General features: G+C 43.3%; 1 protein-coding gene across 1 annotated transcript in view; it reads right to left on the reverse strand.

Annotated features, from left to right (window-relative positions):
• ZNF704 (zinc finger protein 704) overlaps nucleotides 1-23242 on the reverse strand; it is a 228918-nt gene that overhangs the window by 35579 nt on the left and 170097 nt on the right. Inside the window, exon 3 of the mRNA XM_047073774.1 lies at nucleotides 1182-1285. Within this exon, the coding sequence (XP_046929730.1) occupies nucleotides 1182-1285 (104 nt within the window). The remainder of the gene's footprint in view (nucleotides 1-1181; nucleotides 1286-23242) is intronic.

Consider the following 23242-nt stretch of genomic DNA (forward strand, 5'->3'; position numbering starts at 1 on the left):
TTGCCCATAGATCTATTTCTCTACTCTGTTCTATCCTGGGGAGTGGGCCTCTTCCGGAAGCACACCGACTGCCAGGAAGTCACCCTCGCTGTTCCCTCTCCTTCATCCTCTCTGTCCATCACTCAGTCGTCGACTTTACCTTCTTCACATTTCTCATTTATGTCCTATTCATCCCTACTGTGACCACCAAGGCCCAGGACGCTCACATAGTTCTGTTTTTTGGTTTTGCCTGTAAACCCAATCATAACTTTCCAGTGCCCACATCATAGCTATCCTACAGCCTCAGATTAATGTCCAAACACCTAGGCAGGAACACATAGCTCCTCTTGATAGATCTTGGGTCAAGCTTTCCCACTTTATTTCCCTCCTAATTTATCACACTGAATTATATGTGTCAATATTATATCACGACTAAGCAGATCTGGAATTAGAAAGATATGGAATAGAATTTCAGCCAGCTCTGCTGTTTAAACGTCAGTTAATCCACATGTGCCTCAGTTTACTCATCTGTAAAACAGTGATAATAATATCTCATAGAGTTGTGAGAATTACATGATAAAAAGCAAGCTTAGTACTTGGCATACAGTAAGTGCTTAATAAATGCTAGCCATTAATATGATAGTTGGTTTTTTTTCCCCAAAGGAACTGTACAATATGAATGATTATGAACACTGTTTTCAATGATGTATTCAAACCATCTAGCATGGTACCTAATAAATATATATTGAATAAGTGAATGGACTACAAACTTTTATTTAATTAATAGTTATTATTCTATTGGGACAATACTTTTTCAAAATATTTAATATTCAGAGTTCTTTGATCCAACTGCCTGTCCAATTGAACAGAAATAATGCTGGTGAAAATAACTTCATTGGACCAATCTCCATTTATCTAGGAAAAAAGGAACACAGGCACTGAAAGATATGTTTTGGACAGGTGATGGAGCTCAGTAAATGTGAGCTGAATGGATGGATGAGATGCTGTGAGGTCTCTGGGGAGATGAGCAGGAGGCTGATAGCTGTGAGGTCTCCCTTTCTTCTACACATACTTCCCCTTGCTTTCTGCTAATGGGTGGCGGTTACTTGTTTATTGTGTTTGATAGGAAAGGGAGCCCTCAAAGAAAGGCTCTGTTCTTGGTGTCAGGGGGCCCTTCCCTGTGCCCCAGACCCCAGGCTTACCATTTGGCCGCACAGGAGGGCTTCGAACCAAAGGGCTGGTGGACAAGCTGGTTAGTACCATTGCTGCTGTCACCTTGTCCATGTCCAGTTCCTCTGAAGATTTCCTGTCAAACAGGGTGGGGGGGGGGGACACTGTTATCTGTGCTTACTCTGCCTACAATGGGCCACGTACCCCACAAGTACCATGTATCACATGCTACTACACACATTTGCTCCTTTAACTTATCCCCGTGAAAACCCAAAGGATTGTTAGCTTTATTGTACAGATCAGGAAGCTGAGGTCCGGAGGTTAAGTGATCCAGTCAAAATCCTATAGGATGAGGAAGAGAAGGATTCATTCATTGGATATTTATCTGACAAGTGTTTTATTGAGAGTGTAGGTTAGACCTATAACTACAGGTTAGACCTTGTTCTAGGCACAGGTGACACACAGTGAACAACAGACAAGGCTGGTGGGGAGAAACACAATTATCAGTAAACAGAGAAACGGGAAGAATAATTTCTGATAGTAACAAGTGTTATGAAGGGTATAAACAGGTTGGCGTGACAGTGACTGAGGGCGGTTGCACTCAGGGTGGTCAGGAAAGGTTTCTCTGAGGAGATGACATCTGAGGTGAAGTGTGAAGGGGGAGGGGTCAGTCCTAAGGAGGTAGGGACATGCCCTCCTAGCAGAAGGGACAGCTGTGTAAAGGCGAAGTGGCAGGAATGAGCGCCAGATATTTGAAGAACCACCTACTTAGGGTGAGAAGGGGAGAGGGGTGCAAAGCTGGTCATGTGGAGTCCTGTGGCCATGGGAGCGACTTCAATTTTATTCTAAGTGGAAGGCGTTAAGCAGGCCTAGTGACACAATATGATTAAAAGTAACTGCCTGAGCTACTATATGGAGAATGGACTTTAGGGAAGGCAGACCAGAAGCAGGGAGGCCAGTAGGAGAGAACTGCTAGGAGTCAAAACAAGAGGAAAAATAGCGGCTAGGACTAGGGTGGGGACAGTGGCAGGTAATCTGGCAGGACTGGCTCATGCACCGAGGGTGGGAAACGAGCAAAAGGGAGCAATCCAGGCTGGCTCCCAGGCTTTTGGCGTGAGCATTCACTAGAGCCATTTATTGGAGTAGGAGAGAGTGGAGGAGAAAGGCAATTAGAGGTATTTAAACTCCTGTGCTCTGCTTTGCTGTACTCTCCTAGAGGAAGGATAGGTCATAGGAGTAGTTACCATGCTGTTACAGTGAAGAGCCACTGGTAATCATTCATTGAGATGGAGAGGTTACTCTGGTTCATTAATTCTGGCCGGTGAACCCCGAGTGAAGGTTCCTGAGATAATGGTCATTGTGAACTGGAGTCAGCTTGTTGAAACTTATTTCAATAAAGAAGTTAATATCAAGAGGCAAAGACTTATGTAATACATTGGCATCAGATAAATTGTGCCACCTCCTGAGAGATGAACATTTTCCATTTTCAAATTAGGGAACAGTTGAAGAAGTACAACAGAGGATTAATAAACCATACTGACAAATGAATGTCACGTTGGCAAATACGGCTTTCATTCAAGGGGTGCCGTATAATTTGTAACAGCGATGAACTCTTAGAGATTGAGACTTTATAGCATCACTTCACAATACACTGGGAAAAGAGACTCATAAATTGGAGAAAAATCAAATTATCCCCAAAGTTAGGGGCTGCTTAATTTATTTCACCACGAGGTCATAAAAATCATTACAATTCGGCTCTCCAATGTCCACGATGACCCTGAATTACTAAACAAAGCTTACTCTTTCCATCCTAGGTGCCAAAAGAGGAGAATCTTTCAAATTTCCTTCTATAGTTCTTCTCAAAGCACCTTCCCCTCTTTCTTGGCAAATTGTTCTATCAAAAGACAAATTAGGTGTTATTTTTTTTTTATTATTTTTTTTTACAGAGAATGGCAATTCAATGCTTCTAGAAAGCAAGCTTGAAAGTATACAGTGAAATTCACTTTGCAGGAGTTTTCAAGACAATTTCGTACACTTACGGGGAAAAAAAATGCTCATTCACTTGGCACACAATTAAAAGATTTTACAACATCCATAATTTACACGAGCCTCATACTTGGGAGGAAAGGTGATGCCAATGTCTTACAGAAACAAAGCTTCCTGAAACAGCACCAGAGAAAGAACTCAAAGTGCCTTAAGATAAATTTGAGTGTGTTGTTGACTCTATCTCCCTATGTAGTCACAGGGGGAGGGAGTAATTGGAGGCCTTGAAGGAGAAAGGTTTGCTCTACAACCTGCTGTCCAGACCTTGGGGTGCCCCTGCCGGTCTGCCCTCCCCAGAGCCCAACTGTCAGGATCACTCCATGCCAGTGGGGGGCACACAGGAGCAGGCTGCTGTCGTGTCTTTCAAGACTGGATTACTGGAGAGGCTGACTTCTCTTTCCAACCGTCCACCTTCTCTTTCTCTTAGTAACAAAAGGCTTGAGAACCAGGATAAGCAGTATGAGCTTGGCACAGAGAAATGGCATGACCAGAGGGAGAAGTCCCCTTGCCCTCTGGGGTTTGCTATACAGTCAGGCCTCTCCCCCCACTTACATCTTCGTTTCAGGGACCTTTATTTTTCCTTCCTCAATCTGCTTTGTATCTTTTTGGATTTTTTTTTTTTTTCACATCTAAGGCGAACATTTTGTTTTAGAGGTCTGACTGATAATTAACTCAAAAGCCGATCTATTTTTTAAATATGAAGATCAACAGGGAATGTATCGTTATAAAATACGCACTTGTTTTGCACTGCCGAAGTCTACGACTACATTTCAAAACAATTACTGAGTGTCATAAACTGGATTTCTGACCAAGAGTGAAAAGAGTAATAAACATTAGAACGATCAGAGCGTTTTTGTGTTTGTGTTTCCTCTGACTTTCCCACTGGCATTGGAGGCCACTGACAACAATAATAAAAAAAAAAAATCTAAAGAATACGTTGTTACTGATTCAATTAACCTGTATCTCTCTGGGAGTATTTTCTCACGCTGCATGAAATGTTACCAGATGATGTGGTCTTGTGCTGAGTTGTGTTTTTGTTTTTATCTTTGTTTAATTTCTTTTGGTTCAGTACTATCTAATTACTGATTAATTTGGGCTGCAAATTCAAATCCTTATAATTAAACAGGAAGAGATGATATACAAAGTAGAGTTTGTTACACTTTGAGAAAATTGCCAGAAAGGCCTTCTGGTAGGTTTACAGTTGTCGAGGGAAAAAGAAACCCACCAGAGGTGATGTGGAATATTCTTTCCTGATTTGAAACTGAATTTGAACCTACTGTTGAAAACCTTATCCACCCCATGTTTGCAAAAGGCTGAGGTCTTTTTCAATTAATCCTTCCTCTCAGACTTTGTTGAACATTATGGAACGTAGTAAAATTTAGAATTATTTTAAGATGATAGTAATACTTGTTGTCATCATATACAGGATTTGTTCCTCACGTTGACTTGGCTTGGGTGGATGAATAGGATTTCAAGATGACAGGATCCCATTTCAGGCAGGAAAGCAGGCAAGTCTTTGGCCTGCCGTCTGCTTACAGTCCTATTTGAAGGATGTAGTGGGTGATGAGAGAGGACACCCCTGGGCCAGCTCACGGGGCCTTGTGCCAGGCTAAGTGGTTTGTCGTATTCTTTTAAGCAGAGAGAAGCCACCGAACATTCATCAACCTGGGAGAGAGATGATCAATCTGTATTTTAGAAATGAATCACAACTGAAAATGTTTGGAAAGGGAAGGAGCTAAAGGAAGGCTATTTAGCTATTTATAGTTAAATCTTGACTCAAACTCAAAGTGTCAGACTAAGGGACAACTACTCTATGAAAAGAGGTATTTAGTCTATGGGGACAGGAATCCCTTGATATCTGGTAAGGATGTATCCTGGACCTCTCTGGGAGAGGTGATAATGGTAATGGTCAAGAGTGCAGGCTCTGGAATTAGATCACGTGGCTTCAAGTCTACTCTGTGCCATTACTAGCTATGTGACCTTGGGTAAATCACTTGACATCTCTGAATCTCTGTTTCTTCATCTGTAAACGGAGGATAAAAAGAGATCTGTTGAGAAGATTCAGTGAGAAAACACACACGAGCACCAGGACACAATCTCAGCCACTGTCGGAGTTCCATAGATGTTGGCTATTATCGAGCGTCAAATTCACGAATATGACCGTCGCATACCTCCCCCCTGAAAGAGGACAGTGTTAGATTACTTCACTTGCTCTTCTTATGAGGCACCAGCACTAGCAGTTGTTGCTTTTGTGGGGGGGAGGGTGTTATTATCTTTCATGGTGAACAGAACTGTTGTAAGTTCTTAGGAATTACTCTGTAAGACGTGGCAACTGGCTCATGGAGGGCCAGCTGCTGGTCCCGCACTGGAGCTTCACAGGACCTTGGCAACCACACAGCCCATGACATCATGGCTCTTGAGGGCTGTTCTCAAATAGCCAAAGTCTGGAAGGCGGTTTGGATTTTATGTGTAAGAGTTTCTGCCTTCAGTCCTCAGTCTTGGGTACTAGCCATGTGCTAGGGGCTCTTCTAGCAACTGGAAACACGGTCTGAAGGAAAATCAGGCAGAGTCTGTGCCTTCCTGAGCTCTAGTCTTGAAAAACCAGTCCTTAATCAAACACACAGCAAATAAACATTAACCTACAGATGTGACAAGTGCAGGAAGGAGCGGTATGGATTTGAGGAGGCTCTATCTAGGCACCGCTGGGGAAGGGGAGACCCCTGGGCTGAGGAGAGAGCTTCCGGCTAAGGGGGACGGGAAGCGAGCACTGATGCCGCCTAAGAGAGCTCTGGGCTGGGTAGTGCAAAAGCAAGGGCAAGACTCCTTCACAAAAGGAACAGAAAAAGGCTGAGCACAGTAAGTGTCCTGTGCACTTGGAGAGGAGACAGCTGGGTGGGGCTTTCGAAGTTCTGTAAAGGTTTTAACCCTCATCTTAAAGGCCCCAGGAATCACTGAAGTGTTTTGAGCAGGGTGGGGTTGGAGAGGTCACGGAGGTTGGGGCGATGCTATCAGACTTGCTTTTCAACAAGCTCACTCTGGCTGTCGTGTGGAAAATGAGTTCCTTTGTTTGACAACCAATCTTTTATCTGAGGAACCGACTGCCTGGTGACTGTGGCAGCAGGTTGCAGAATGACATCATCTGCGACATGAAGAGGCAATCAGGAGTGTGGGCAGCCTCAGCCGACTCGGCCCCGGGCCCTGGGTCTTATGCTGGTCGGGCCCTGGGCGCTCGGCCGTGGCCTGTGCTGACAAGGCCACCTATTGTTTATACTGCAAGAAGCCTTTTTAGTTCTTTTGAGTCACTTCATGCCTGAATGCCATCTGCTTCGAGGGTGCATGCAAACACGGTCTCCCCTGGCTAACCCACCAGCTAACAGACAAACATTTTACACCCCGGAGAGCCATAAAAGACATTTATCTGCAATTAAAGCACTGTAGTAACAAACGGAAATAAAAATGAATAATACATTCCTTAGATTAGCACTAATCCAGTTCCTTAGCAACTACAGAAATCTGCTGTCTAGACCAAGTTTGATTACTTTTAAAACTTGTGATAATCCTAAAACAAGGAATGAAGTCAGAAAATGAAATCTCTTGTACAGAAAAGCCCACGGTAACCAGCTCTAATCTTGGAATTCTGGGAAGCTTTTACTAAGGGTTTGGAAAACTGGATTCAGTTAACTTTTAAATGCGATTAAGCACCAAACTTTGTTTCCTTTCTAAAGGCATCTTGTAGCAAGAGCAGGAATGTCGTTAATGTTAACCCTTCCGATTTCATTTTAGTTTTGTTTCTTTTAAAGGCTCTAGGGAAGATTAAGGAAGCTACCTATTGCATAAAGTGTCTGGTGGGCTTGATCAAACGAGATGGGAAAATTAGAGCAAACACATCACAATACATAGGCAATACAGACTAGTACTTCTGAAGCTACCTGTGGTGAAGGATCATTTTATTTATTTTTATTTAGATCCAAGTTAGTTAACATATAGTGTAAAATGATTTCAGGAGAATTTACTGATTCATCACTTACATATAACACCCACTGCTCATCCCAACAAGTGCCCTCCTTAATGCCCATGGACCATTTAGGCCATCCCCCCACCCAACTCCCTGCCAGCAACCCTCAGTTTGTTCTCTATATTTAAGAGTCTCTTATAGTTTGCCTCCCTCTCTCTTTTTATCTTATTTTTGCTTATGTTCATGTTTTGTTTCTTAAATTCCACATGTGAGTGAAATCATATATTTTTCTATTCCATTGTATGCATGTATGTATATGTGTGTGTGTGTGTGTGTATATATATATATCACATCTTTTTTATCCATTCATCAGTCGATGGACATTTAGGCTCCTTTCATAATTTGGCTGTTGTTGATAGTGCTGCTATAAACATTGGGGTGCATGTGCCCCTTAGAATCAGCATTTTTGTATCCTTTGGATAAATAACTAGTAGTGCCATTGCTGGGTCATAGGGTAGTTCTATTTTTAATTTTTTGAGGAACCTCCATACTGTTTTCCCAAGTGGCTGCACCAGTTTGCATTCCCACCAGCAGTGCAAAAGGGTTCCCCTTTCAGTGAAGGATCAGTTTAAAGGAATCTCTAATCTGTCATGGATCGATACTTCTGTAAAATACAAGACAAACCGGCCCATGGCAATTGTGGCTCTGTCATATTGCTACGCGAGCCTCTAAACTATTGCTTCTCCTCAATTTCTGCACCTAGCTCATGGTAGACTGGGGACAGAGTTTGAAGACTGTCACTGGCCCATGCTGAGTAGCGTGGAACCAGGCAATTGCTGTGATGTCCAATTCATTTTGCCGAAAAAGATGACATTCAGTCCTGTTTTGCTCTTTCTCCCACCTGCTGCTCTCTCCTCCTGGATCCTCACCATGACTTTTCTCCTGACCTTGGTCGCTCTGCTCACTGCACTCCGTATTCCACTATGAATAGCCCCTCTCATACCCTCTCCCCTTTTACTGTGCCTGGGCTTTCCCCTAGGGTCACTCCTCCTTTCCATTAGAGTTACTCACCCTGTCCCCCATGTCATCCCCCCTGCCCCCACTGTTGGCCTTCAACCTGCTCCCCTAGACCATCCTTCTTTACTTGCATGTGGAAACCCTAGCCCTTGCAGATCAAGTGTGCAGCTATCTTGTTCTCTGTCTCTCTTCCTGTTTGAGTGTCTACCAGCCCTTCCATTAGCACCTCTTTCCCCTAAAAGTCACCAAATATTTTGGCACCGAAGTTACAGCCATTATTATTATTTTTTCAACATTTATTTATTTTTGAGAGACAGAGAGAGACAGAGCATGAGCAGGGGAGGGGCAGAGAGAGAGAGAGAGGGAGACACAGAATCCGAAGTAGGCTCCAGGCTCTGAGCTGTCAGCACAGAGCCTGATGCGGGGCTCCAACTCACAAACCGCGAGATCATGACCTGAGCCAAAGTCGGACGCTCAACCGACTGAGCCACCCAGTTGCCCCAGCCATTATTTTTTACCTCATCTGGAATTATGATCCTAGGAGATGTAGGGAGAGCATCCCACTTCCTAACTTTGTAGTTTCTGTTCCCTTTGCCCCAACAACATTCAGCAGAGTGCTGAACTTGACAGGAAGGCCGCCACAGTCAGATGGACTGGGGTTTAATCCCCAGCAACTGTATTTACGAGCGGAGTGATTTTATGCAAATCATGTGGCTTTGTATAACTTCATATTCCTTGTTTATAAAATGGGAGCGATAATAACAACAACCTCACAGGGTTTTGGAAGAATTAAATAGTACATATAAAATATCTGGCATATACGAAACACGTAACTGTTTTCATCACTCTTTACCCAAACTCTTATTTTGGTGAACTGCTCTCAGATTAAAACCCCAAATTTTATCTACTGAAGTATTTATAGGTGCAATAACATGAAAACTAGGACTCGCTTTAATGTACTTCAGCCTCCCACTCCCCCACCCCCAAAAATATGAGTTGGGGGATGATTAGATGAAATACGATGGGTAAAAGGCTGACAACTGTAGAAGCAAGGTGATGGGTGCTGAGGGATTCATTGATCCTCACACTTCGTGCTTACATGAAACTTCCATAATATGAATAAAAATGAGAACACAGATCTCATTTTGGCCATAGCCTGTCATTCCTCTTCCCCAGCCTCACGCTGCTCCTTTCCTTCTAGCTCCCACCGTCTCACTGCACCTGCACTTACATCCCCCAGAGACAGCCAGTCTCTAGCTTCTTGCATTTTCTCCCAGGTCACCAGCTCAATGCCGCCTACTTCTTCCCTACAGTTTGGGTTCCCCGGTTGAACACCTGGACCTCTCTCTCACCAGCAACCTTGAATCCCCAGCCTTTTGAGCCTTTTGCTTCACTGGCCCAGAACAACCAAACCCTGACTGGACCCTCTCCGGCTGTTCTCTCCTCCTCCAACCCGGGGCAGCCAAGTGTTGATGGAAAACACCGAAGACTGCTGAGTGGACCCACCCTCTGCATAGACTCTACCCTCGCTTCACTCCCTCAGATCCTTCCCCTGTCCTTGGCCAGCTCACCTTCCCATTCACACTCAGAATTATCGCAGGTCTTCACCTCGCTCTCCAAGGTTCAACTCCCACAAACCCAAAGAGCAGATACTCTTACCTCCTACATTATAGAGAAAATTGAGGCCACCAGGCATGGCCTTTATTACATTCCACCTTTTCACCTCCTTTCTTCAGTCTCTCAGGTAGGTAGGCGGAAATGTTGCTTTTCCTGTTTGAAGCCATGCCTCCACCTGTGCTATCCGCACCTGCCTCCAAGACCTCGCTCTTCCCTCGCGTTCACACCAGCTTTTCTCTGTGTCTGCTGCCGTGCCCAAGCTGTTTTCCCACCTGCACGCAGGGACACGGAGCAGGGGTGCACAGCATGGTAGAAAAGAACTGAGGAGAGCAGTTAGAGGGTTAGAGGGTCTAAGAGAGGAGAGGATCTCAAGGAGGGCATCCTCTTTGAGGATGTGGGAGACTGGCCAACACAGATCAGGACAGGGTCCCCTGGAACTAGCAGCCTGGAAGTAGGCAGAAACTTCAGCAGGAACGGAAGCGGCATGGCTATGGGTTGAGGAGTGAATGGGTAGTGAGGTTGTGACTATAAATGACTCTTCAAAGAATCTTCGCCATGAAGCGAGGAAGAGTGTGGTTCCTTGGGGGAGTCAGGAAAGTTTTCCCTTCAGAAGAATGGAACTCTAGCACATTGAAAGGCTGACAGGAAAGTGCCAGTAGCCTTGGAGAGGCTGCAGATGCAGGTGAGAAGGGATTATGAACGGACAAGGTCTTTACCGACGCTGCAGAGTGGGGTCCTGGGCTTGGGTGGAATTAGCTTTAGAGTTATAAGTGGAGCGAGGAGAATGAACACGGCCTGGGTGCAGGCACATTTGTAGGTGTGGGGCTCGGGAGGTGGATGGCGTTTCTTCTTGGAGGTCTCTGCTGTGGTTCCCTCCTCAGAAGCAAACACGTTTCCACCTGGGAAGTGGGAGGGGGGACTCTGGCATGCAGAAGGTTTCAAACAAAACTGACTGGGATGCGGGAAGTCTGATAGGCAGCAGAGCAGGCCAGTGGAGGTGGGAAGCCGTGGCTGTGTCATGTGACCCATCGGGGTTCTGATGGCTGAGCCTGGAGCCTGGAGCCTGGGGCTGTGAGGGCAGGCTGCTGCCTGGAGACCCCACTGGGTTTTCCTGGGAGGGCTCAATGAATAAGAGCACAGGCAAAGTGGAGAGTGGTGGTAAACCTGTGTAGGGGGAGATGGCCATGGGATCGCGGCCAGATTAGGAAGCGAGTAGAGGCTGGAGGGGACTGAAATATGGGGGATCAAATGGTGAGAAACTAGAGATCCTAATGAGCTGAAAAAAAACAGGTGTGGTGGAAGCAGAAGAGACAAAGGTAAGAACAGGAGGTTATGAGTAGAAGAGGGGTGCTGGAGATGGGGGTGTGATACAGAGAGGAATTCTGGGAGATGGCAGGGCCCGGAGTGTGGCCATAGGAGTGGGGGTGGAGGCAGAGTAGGGGTGAAGGTCACTGGATCGTGAATAGTGAGGCTGCATATGAGATGGGCACTGAGGTCATCCAGGATGATAGCAGGACTCAGGAGGAGAGGAAAGCTGTGACCAGGTAGCTCAAGACATCAGTAAAGAGTTAATAATGACCAAGGGGCACCTGGGTGGCTCAGCTGGTTAAGTGTGCAACTCCTGATTTCAGCTCAGATCTCACGGTTCGTGGGTTTGAGCCCCGCGTTGGGCTCTGCTCTGTCAGCCAGGAGCCTGCTTGGGATTCTCTCCCTCCCTCTCTCTCTCTCTGCCCCACCCCCCCCTTGCTCGCAAGCACGCTCTCTCTCAAAATAAACAAAAAAATTAAGAAAGAAAGAGTGAATGATCAAGATGGCAGGAGAACCAATCAGGGATAGAGGTGGATGATGCCCCAGTCATGGGGGCATGCAGAAATTCTGGGGAGATTCCCCACTGCCTTCAGGATAAGATTCAATGCTGGTGCAGGAAGCACTTGGCCCTCTCTAGCTGGGTCTCTCCACCTCCCCCCGCCCCACCCCAACAGGTGTTCTGCAGGACAGCTCCACACTCGTGGCAGTTCTCCATAATTCTCCTCCTCTCCATACCTTCGCACAAGCTATGTCCTCTGCTGGGAACAGGCTTCCTCCCCTTTCCACCTGGCCTGTTTCACTCACCCTTCCACAAGCAGCTCGGTGCCTCTCCAGGTGGTGCCAGGCGCCTCCTCCGCTCCTGCCCTGTGTCACCTGGATGGCTGTGCTCTCACCTCCTCCCATCTTGTAGATCAGGACTCAGTCTGGCTTCTATTTCCAACATCTAGTACAAAACCCTGCCTAAGGTACATTCTTAGTAAAGGGTTTTTTTGCACAAATCGGCATTTAGTCATGGTGGTTCACAGTTGCTGAGGGATGGCAGGGAGGAACATAAAAACTTCTGCAGTTGTTCTCTGTTCTTTCTCTCTCTCTCTCTCATCTTATTTGATCTGGTAATTTATTCAGTTCTTCTGGTGGAAAACGATTCCTCAACAATGCAGCTGTTAAATAAATCATTTACATAAAATTTTTTACCAGGCCTAAAAGATGTTGGCCTATCTATGCAAAATTGATTTCGTTCCAGTGTCTGTGATAATTCTTCTATATTCACAAAGGCTCACAGACCTATCAGTGAACTCTAGAATGGCAGCAATAACATTATTAAATAATAAGTTCCAAATCCCCTGAAAACAATTCTGTGTGATTAGCTGGACTTCTTGATGTGAGCAGGCTGCAAAGTGTAGTTCAGGGAAGCATCGTGAACATCCCTAGATGGCCTTTGTGCTTTGTACGTTTGGCGTTTTTGATTGTAGCTAACACGCTCTCTCAGGAGTCACAAGGCCAGTCTTAAATCCATGAGGTTCTCTCTGAACACAAAGCCCTGTGTGCACATGGGGTGTCCTTCTGGGACTGCCATTTAGGCACCAGGTAATGAGATCAGAAGTGAGTTCCCTCCTGTAATAACGTGTGATTGTGTGGTGTGTGTGTGTGTGTCCATATGTGTGTTATGTGGGTTGATGTCCTGTGTGGGTCTGTATGTGTCTAAGTGTCTGTATCTGTGTGCATACCTCAGTGAGTATATGTACTATGTGTTGTGTGCGTGTGTGTGTGTGTGTGTGTGTGTATGTGTGTGTGTGAGACTGTCTCTGTGTGAATCTAGGTGCTTATCTGTGTCTGTGTACTGTGTGTATCCGTGTGTGCTCATCTGAGTGTCTGGGTCTGTGTGTGAGCATCTCCATGTGGACCTGTGCTCTGCGCACAGGTGTGATCTCTCTGTGGGGGCGGGGGATGAAAGGAAGTGGGTGCCTGTGCCCTCAGGCCCTGTGTCCCGTCCTTGGGCGGCCAGCCTCTTTTTTCCCAGCACTTTGGGATGGCAAAAATCCTTGCTGACTTCTTTCTGTTGCACTAAACATCTGCTGCTACTCAGCAATGGCCAAAGCCAAGTTGTCAGACTCTCTGGAAAGAGCTTGTGGATGTTTCAGAAAGCATTTGGCTGTCCGGTCAGTCTGGAGTCCTGGGGAGCACCTCATCAGGAAGGGCCTCCATGTATATAGGGCCTCCGTGTGTGCAGAGCCTCCATGTGTTCAGGGCCTCCATGTGTGCAGAACCTCCATGTATGCAGAGCCTCCATGTGTGCAGGGATTCCACATGTGCAGGGCCTCTGTGTGTGCAGAACCTCCGTGTATGCAGAGCCTCCGTGTGTGCAGGGATTCCACATGTGCAGGGCCTCTGTGTGTGCAGAACCTCCGTGTATGCAGAGCCTCCATGTGTGCAGGGATTCCACATGTGCAGGGCCTCTGTGTGTGCAGAACCTCCGTGTATGCAGAGCCTCCATGTGTGCAGGGATTCCACATGTGCAGGGTCTCTGTGTGTGCAGGGCCTCTGTGTGTGCAGAACCTCCGTGTATGCAGAGCCTCCATGTGTGCAGGGATTCCACATGTGCAGGGCCTCTGTGTGTGCAGAGCCTCCGTGTATGCAGAGCCTCCACATGTGCAGGGTCTCTGTGTGTGCAGGGCCTCTGTGTGTGCAGAACCTCCGTGTATGCAGAGCCTCCATGTGTGCAGGGATTCCACATGTGCAGGGCCTCTGTGTGTGCAGAACCTCCGTGTATGCAGAGCCTCCATGTGTGCAGGGATTCCACATGTGCAGGGCCTCTGTGTGTGCAGAACCTCCGTGTATGCAGAGCCTCCATGTGTGCAGGGATTCCACATGTGCAGGGCCTCTGTGTGTGCAGAACCTCCGTGTATGCAGAGCCTCCATGTGTGCAGGGATTCCACATGTGCAGGGCCTCTGTGTGTGCAGGGACTCCGTGTATGCAGAGCCTCCACATGTGCAGGGTCTCTGTGTGTGCAGGGCCTCTGTGTGTGCAGAACCTCCGTGTATGCAGAGCCTCCATGTGTGCAGAGGTGGTGGGGCCCAGGCTAATGGGGTGAAAGTGCACAGAGTCGTTTGGGCAATCTGCAGGTTAATAAATGTCACAGTTGTCCTCAAGAAGAAAACCATAATTAAAACTGCATCTCTCACTCTTATATTTGCGTCCAAGTTGGGTCATTCCAGACTTATCAGTACAGTTAATTACATTATTGCTTAGAGGTCTCAAATCCTTTTAGGCTTCAATAACGTAAAGAACTCTCAGTTACACTTTATAGTGATAATAGTTATTTCATGAGGACAGTTGGGAGAAAACAAATCTAGTGTTTTCTGGTTTGCCAATTAAAGAAAAATATGATGATTTTTATCCCCCTAGATTAAAAAAATAATAAGATTAAAAAATGCTGTCTTTTTTATTTCTGCTGCTTCTCTTACCTGAAATAGTAACATTATGTTGGCAATAGATCTAAATGTGGGCTAGAAGTGACAGCCGTAGCCACTTTATTGTTTTTTCAAAGAAAAAGGACTCATTATTCTCTACCACGCCACCCAACAGGCTCCCTGGGAGTGACAGGGAAAGCCCCCCTTCTGATAGAGCAGGTTTGGAGTCATCACTGTCCACATATTGCAAAGGCACTGGGGTACGAGCTCTGAGGGGAAGGTGCCGCCCTCCAGGAACATAATCTCGGCACAGGATAACTGACAGACATGGTGAAATGGGTTAATTCGCTCTCATACTCTATGGTGAAGGTAAATGTAGACTTTTACTTATATTTTAAAATTTTGGTTATTTCACGTTTAACCTATCTGGGCACAGATTTTGGCCACCTCTGGCTACACCCGTGGCAGGGCTGATGCCTCCACTGTCTTATGCTGCGAAGAGGGGAACAAACTGGTAAGTGATGTAGGCTGAATTAATCCCCTTTAAGCTGCTTAAGTTACAGATTTGGCTTAAAAAGGAGAAAAAAATTGTAATCTTTTTTCAAAAACCACATCTTCTTTCTAATAATAGCTAATATTTAATGAGCATTCCCAATGCCAGGCTTTTTGTATATACTATTTTAGACTGCCATCATGGGTTGATATTATTTCCCCATTTTACAAATACAGAGACTGTGGTGACTTCCTAAGGGCAGGGGCCAGTCAGCCAGGCCTGCCTTATTTGTGGCTCAACGGGATCTTCATGTCACATACTAATGCTATTTGCATGATCATCTCCATAATCTTGTTTTATTTTTATTTTTAAAAAATGTTTACTTATTTTTGAGAGAGAGAGACAGAGAGAGAGAGAGAGAGAGAGAGAGGGAGGGAGAGAGAGAGAGAGAGAGAGAGAGAGAGAGGGAGAGCAAGCGGGAGAGGGGAAGAGAGAGAGAGAGGGAGACAGGATCCAATGCTGAACTGTCAGCACAGAGCCTGATGCGGGGTTCAAACTCAGGAACCTTGAGATCATGACCTGAGCAGAAGTCAGACGTTTAACTGACTGAGCCACCCAGGTGCCCCTCCATAATCTTGTTTTGAATTTGAGACATCAATGTCATCTTCAGTAACTGAAACATATTTGTAAACTAAACGCAATTCATTGCAGATTATGCTTTTCTGTATTACGTTAAAAGTTATCTTCTAATGAAACAGATTTCTTTTATATATGTGAGTGATTACAAATTAATGAGAACATAGCATATAAAAGATCAAGTTGGCAAAATAGATTGTTATAGTTTTATTACTCATATTAATAAACGGTGTTTTGCTTTCAAACGGATTCTCTGTGGATTTTCTTTAATGGGGTTCTCATAATATGCTTAAAATGTTTTGAATGATTAAATTTCAACTCAACTCACATACCCAAATCCTGACCTCTCCACCAATGCCTCTTAAATACTGTTAGGTTGAACCATCTGAAATTGCTGATAGGCACTATTTTTTATCTACACAAGTGGCAGTTTCATATGGTTCAATCTGATATTTACTCTTATTTTAAACATTTATCTTTAGTTTCCCAGGCTAGAAGTGAGCCAATTTATCCTCATTTTAAATTGATTGTTTCAGATCAATGAGCCAGACAATAGTTCTCTTTCCTAAGGTGTGTACTGTAGGTAATTTTATTTCTGGAGCTGACTTTCATTGAAGATAATCTGCTATTAGTATAGTTCAAGCAAGCTTCAATTCGATAATGTCTGGTGTGTGCAAAGTATTGCTCTAGGCAGATTTCCCTGCCCCATACTTGTCAATGTTCTACATAAGGCTCTTGGAATGCCCACGTTCTGGGAAATAAGTGGAGGCATCTATCCTGCCCTCTGGAGAATTCTCATACACACACAACATTACTGGCTCTGCTTCCTGTGTTTTCATTTATATTTTAACCATGTTACCAATATATGTTTCAGTCAATCCATATAGCTATTATTTGATGACAGATCAATTCAGATGGTCTTGTATCTAGAAAACAGTAATTCCATCATTCTTAAATTTGTTCCTAACAGTACCACCTAACCGCTATGAAATCAAACCTATTTGTTGAACACCCAAAGGCCGAACAATCGCACATTTAGTTATGTATACTCCGTGCACAGGGAACATGACTTCCCCAAGGGAATAACCAGGAGAAACTGATCTAGTGAGGAACACAATGAAAAGGTTACTGCTGGGCATAACAGCAGATCAGTAACATGGCTGGTTGGCTCCTGGCCAAGGCATATCCAGTTTCCTGTAACAAGAGGTGGATGAATACAGGTTTGCAATGCCAAGCAGGGCTTAGGCTAAAGCCAAGTGGGGTCTACAGTCCAGGCAAAGCATTGCAGCTACTATTTCACATTTCTTCTGAAAACAATATAAATGGCTTATAAGCTTAGGATGCTAGAATGAATAATGTAAGAAGCATCACTGAAAATGCTTGTATAGCTATCAGGTATAAATAATAATTTCCATCGCTGCTGGTAATTTTTCACTCATTTAGGGTGTCATATTAGTGTAGCAACCGTTTATAGGTGCACTTACTGTAACAGCATGTTGATTAAACCATGGTGAATTGCCAATTCAATATATCTTCAATTGTGTGCCATTACAAAGTTGTAAGTATTTCAAATGCAAGCAGGCCCCTAGTTCAATGGTAACCTGTCTTCTTTCCTTTTTTTTTTTTTTTTTTGGAATCATCAAGAAGGCTTATAAATTTGCCTTTCTGCGTGCTTGAACCCATGAGCCTATGATAAAGAATTAACAAACATAGAGACTACAAAATCTGGATTTATATGAAATTTGATGACAAAATGATCCAATTAAAATGATTATAAAAATATGGAGGAAAAAAAGCCTTTTTGGTATGACATGACACTAACTCCATGGACGTTTCTTTTCTGACTTGGTATTTCAATGAAGTTTCATCCAGCATAGACAGAAAACAGCACCTGCTGTCATTTGCAGGCAGGTAACCTTCTAGAAGTTCAGAGAGGGAGCAAAATAACAGCTGTTCTATCAGTCTGAGTCTGCTGAGGGGCAGTCACCAAGACAGGATGAGTTCTTTAAGCAACTTGCTGGGGAAGAAGCCTATGATGGATAGGGTGGAGGGGGCACCAGAGACTATAACGAAGCTGCATCTGGGGAGATGGGAGCTGACAGTGATCCTGATGACAGTGGCGGGTCTGATACTAGCAGCAGAAGCAATGGGAGTGAACAGTGGTGAACAGCAACAGTCTCGAGGACACTGGGACTAATGATGTTTTGGTCACCTACCATAAAGATGGAGAAATCCATTGTGAATGGCAGGTCAGGTGTAAAATCTGTATCTGGAAAGAAAAAATGTATATATACATGCACACAAGATTTTGTATATTGTTTCAGCAGGTTGATGGGTTCCTTGAAATTGATCCATAACCTCCAGTAGGTTAAAAACTCACTATATTAAGGGAACTTAAGGGAGGACCTGTGGAGCTTAAAATATATAGCCTGTCTTTAAATGGTCTTGTGTAATTGTTTTTTAAGGAGGATTCCCAGGGGATATCAGAAACCACCGTTTACTTATTCTGAGAGAAAGAGGGAGGGAGGGAGGGAGGGAGGGAGGGAGGGAGAGAGAGAGAGAGAGAGAGATTGAGAGTGGGGGAGGGGCACAGAGAGAGGAAGGGAGAATCTCAAGGAGTCTTTATGTTGTCAGCAGAGCCCCACGTGGGACTCAATCTCACAAACTGTGAGATCGTGACCTGAGCCAAAATCAAGAGTTGGACGCTTAACCCACTGAGCCACCCAGATGCCCCCAAAATCACCAACTGTTGAGGCACGGATTCTTTTTTCCTTTTATGCTGATGAAATCAAAAGGGTGGGGCCACAGAACACTAAGTACATGACTTGACTTCTGCAAAATCAAATTATGCCTGATTCATCTATTATAATTCTTTGAAGAGATAAATATGCATGTGGGTGAAGGGGAAGCAGTGCATGGAGTGGCTCACTGCCCTCATCTATGCTGCTGTAGCACCTAGCAGGTTAGACCATGCATGCCTTTCAAACCAATTCAAATTGTGGCAGGAAATACACTGAAGACAATCCCTACAGTCTTCAAAAATGCCTTTAATAAGGTTCCATCTTATGTATTATTTGTTTAAAATGGAATTATCATGGAATCGAGGGAGACTTGTCATGAATAAAGAACCAGTTCAGATAGAAAAAAAAAAAGGTAGAAATGAATGGTTACTTCTTTGGAAGGACACATGTCAACAACTGAGTTCCTGTGAAACTGCCACTTAGGACCACTTTATAAATGATCCGGACAAGGCTACAGAAAAATTTCTGGGTTTGCTGATGATCATGATTTCTAATTGATAAGGATGGATTTCAGAAGATATTTTAAGAATGTATTAAATAGCAATTGCTATCAAAATTACACCAGCATTCTTCACAGAGCTAGAACAAACAATCCTAAAATTTGTATGGAACCAGAAAGGACCCCGAATAGCCAAAGCAATCCTGAAAAAGAAAACCAAAGCTGGAAGCATCATAATTCCAGACTTCAAACTGATTACAAAGCTGTAATCATCAAGACAGTATGGTACTGGCACAAAAACAGACACATAGATCAACAGAACAGAATAGAGACTCGGAAATGGACCCACAAATGTATAGCCAACTAATCTTTGACAAAGCAACAAAGAATATCCAAAGGGAAAAAGTCAGTTTCTTCAGCAAATGGTGTTGGGAAAACTGGACAGCAACATGCAGGAGAATAAACCTGGACCACTTTCTTACACGATACACAAAAATAAACTCAAAATGGATGAAAGACCTAAACATAATACAGGAAGTCATCAAAATCTTAGAGGAGAAAACAGGCAACAACTTCTTTGACTTTGGCCACACAAATTTCTTACTTGACATGTCTCCAGAGGCAACAGAAACAAAAGCAAAAATGAGCTATTGGGACCTCATCAAGATAAAAAGCTTCTGCACAGTGAAGGAAACAATCAGCAAAACTAAAAGGCAACCAATGGAATGGGAGCAGATATTTGCAAATGACATATCAGATAAAAGGTCAGTATCCAAAATCTATAAAGAACTTATCAATCAATATCCAAAAAATAATCAAGTGAAGAAATGGGCAAAAGACACGAGAAGCCACTTTTCCAAAGAAGACATCCAGATGATGAACAGACATATGAAAAAACGCTCAACATCACTCATCATCAGGGAAATACAAATCAAAACCACAATGAGATACCGCCTCACACCCGTCAGAATGGCTAAAATTAACAACTCAGGCAACAACAGATGTTGGCGAGGATGTGGAGAAAGAGGAACACTTTTGCACTGCTGGTGGGGATGCAAACTGGTACAGCCACTGTGGAAAACAGTATGGGAGTTCCTCAAAAAATTAAAAATAGAATTACCCTATGACCCAGCAATTGTGCTACTAAATATTTATACAAAATAGAAAGTGCTCTTTCGAGGGGGCACATGCACCTCAATGTTTCTAGCAGCACTATCGACAATAGCCAAATTATGGAAGGAGCCCAAATGTCCATTGGCAGATGAATGGATAAGGAAGATGTGGTGTATATATATATACAATGGAATATTACTTAGCGATCAGAAAGAATGAAATCTTGCCATCTGCAACAATGTGGATGGAACTAGAGTGTGTTATGCTAAGCAAAATAAGTCAGAGAAAGACAAATACCATATGATTTCACTTATATATGGAATTAAGATACAAAACAGATGAGCATAAGGGAAAGGAAGCAAAAATAAGATAAAAACAGAGAGGGAGGCAAACCATAAGAGACTCTTAAATACAGAGAACAAACTGAGGGTTGCTGGTGGGGTGTTGGGTGGGGCGAAGGGATGAAGGGGTGAAGGGCATTAAGGAGGACACTTGTTGGGATGAACACTGGGTGTTATAGGTAAGTGATGAATCACTAAATTCTATTCCTGAAATTATTATTACACTCTATGTTAACTATCTTGGATTTAAATTTTAAAAAAAGGAATGTATTAAATAGACAAAAACATTGGTGCATTTTAATGTGAGCAAGTGCCAGGTAAGAAACGCTTTAAGGAAAAAAAGTATCACAAACTTCCAGGCATAAGAGATCCGAGAGATCAGTTACAATCAGAAGAGTTTCCTGGGATTAAATGATAGAATCCACTAATAGGAAAACTATCTCAGGGTCAGCCAGTCCAACGTGTCATCCGAAGCCACTGGCTGCTTTTCACTGCATCCTTAGCCCATGAACACTGAGCCTTTGCTCTCCTAGTGAGGAACATCATCCCTAAAGGGACCTCTTTCTTTTTCAGATAATTCAGTGTTTGAAAGCTCTCCTTTGTATTGAGGCACCATCAGCGTTTTCCTTAGGTACTTCAGGGTTCCAGGATGACAGAGGGCAATTCTGATCCCTATTCCACACAAATGTCACTCAAATTTGAAGGACGAGAATGCTCCCTGTAAATCTCCTTTTTTAATTGGGTTAAACATTCCATATATTTTCTATGTTTTATCCATAACAGTCTACGTGTCCTAATTATCCCAGCTGTTTTTCTATTGGTGAGCTAACTTCTTATTTGCTTCTGTCTTATGCCCAGGACTTCCAACTTAGTATTTTAGGCATGATGTGATCAGGGCTCTATGAAAGGAGAGCTGGTTCTGGGGGACTTTTTTTTTTTTAACAGCTTTATTTAGGTATAATATATAAATCATAAAACTTATGCTTTTACAGTGTATGATTCAGTGGTTTTTAGTATATCTGCAGAGTTATACCACCACCACTTCTAGAACATTTGCATCATCCCTAAAAGAAATTCTGTACCCATTAGCAGTCACTACCTATTCCTCATCCTCTGGCAACCACTAATCTACTTTCTGTCTCTACGGATTTGCCTATTTTGGACATTTCATCAATGGGCCGACACAATATGTAATCTTTTGTGACTAGTTTCTTTTACTTAGCATAATGTTTTCAAGTTTTATTAATGTTGTAGCATGCACCAGAATAATATCATTCATCAATAAAGAGAAACGAGATATTCCATGGCATGGATATATCACATTTTCTTTATCAGCTGATGGCCATTTGGGTTGTTTCCACTTTTCTTGGGTATTATGAATAATGTTTTTATGAATATTCATATACAAGTTTTGTGTGGCCATGTGTTTTCATTTCTCTTGGGTATATGCTTAGGAGGAGGACTTGCTGGGTCATATGGAAACTCCATGCTTAACCTTTTGAGGAACTGAAAATTGTTTCCCACAGATTCTGCAACATTTTATGAGTCTACCAGTTATGTATAAAGGTTCCAATTCTTCCACATCCTCTACAACACTTATTTTGATAACGGCCATCTTTTTGGTCATAGTCATGATGGTGTGTGTGAAATCACTTTGATTTGTATTGCTCCAAAGACTACTGATGTTAAGCATCGTTATATGCTTATTTTCCATTTGCATATCTTCTTTGTAAAAATGTCTATTCAACTCCTTTCTCCTTTTTAGTTTTTTTGTATTGTTTATTATTGTGTGTAAGCGTTTTAATATATTCTGGATAATGGGCCCTTATCTGATACAGGATTTGCAAATATTTCTCCATTTGATGGGCTGTTTTCACTTTCTTGATAGTGTCCTTTGCAGCATGAAAGATTTTAACTTTGATGAAGCTCAGTGTCATCTAAATCATTGCCTAATGCAAGGTTATGAACTTTATGCTTATGTTTTCTTCTAAGAGTTTTTTTTTTTTTAATAGTTTTACCTCTTACATTTAGGTCTTTGATCCATTTTTAGTCAATATTTTGTATGGTTCAGATGGCAGTCTGGCTTCATTTTTGTGCATTTGAATATCCAATTGTTTGAGCACCATTTCTTAAAAAGACAATTCTTGAATTATCTTGGCCCCCTTTGTTCAATGGACTGTAAAGGGGAGACTCACTTCTAGTAATGATAATAGACATTTGCTCTTCACTCTGTTGACTCATACTGACTTTACTGTCAACTAAATCCTCTGTTTCATAGGTGTTGCTGTTAAGCCAATTCTCCTACGTCCTGACCCTGTGCAGATAGTAACTGTCAACCAGGTAATAGACTTCATCTTTGTTGCTCTTAAATGTCACCTTTTTCAGTTCAGTTGGCCATTCCACTACATTGAGAGCTTTAGGATGTAGAGTCTGATGTCTCTCCTAGGTTCATATCATCTACATCATCAATTTTTCAGCTCAGTCATAGAATATTTAATAAACTTCATATCAGGCAACTGGTCTAGGTATTGGTGAATAAGACAAGGCACCTGCCTTTTTGGAGGAGGCATAGAGAAGACAGATAATACAGAAGTAAGCTAATAAGATAATTTCAAGTAGTGAGGTTCTTCAGTAATGAGTCATTTAGGAGAATCCCTTTAATCTGTAATTTCTTTTAGTTGCAATTATGTCTTCACTGTCATCTTAGAAGCCAGTCATGTCTCAGTGTCATTGCTGAAGATTTATTTCAGTGAGTGCTATACTTTGAGAAGTGCCCTGCTAGTATCTGATGCTGATGTCAACGAGAACACCTTCTTTGGTACTACTCAAAAGGCCACACCACAGGGATGGTTGCACCTCAAGCTCACCCAACACAGTCTTGCTTTGGGCTCTGGAAGAACACACTGCAATCCAAAAAGG

The sequence above is a fragment of the Lynx rufus genome, unplaced genomic scaffold (assembly GCF_022079265.1).
Source record: "Lynx rufus isolate CCGP_SWC_20201006 ecotype Redwood Valley unplaced genomic scaffold, mLynRuf1.p SCAF_12, whole genome shotgun sequence".
Classification (NCBI taxonomy): Eukaryota; Metazoa; Chordata; class Mammalia; order Carnivora; family Felidae; genus Lynx; species Lynx rufus.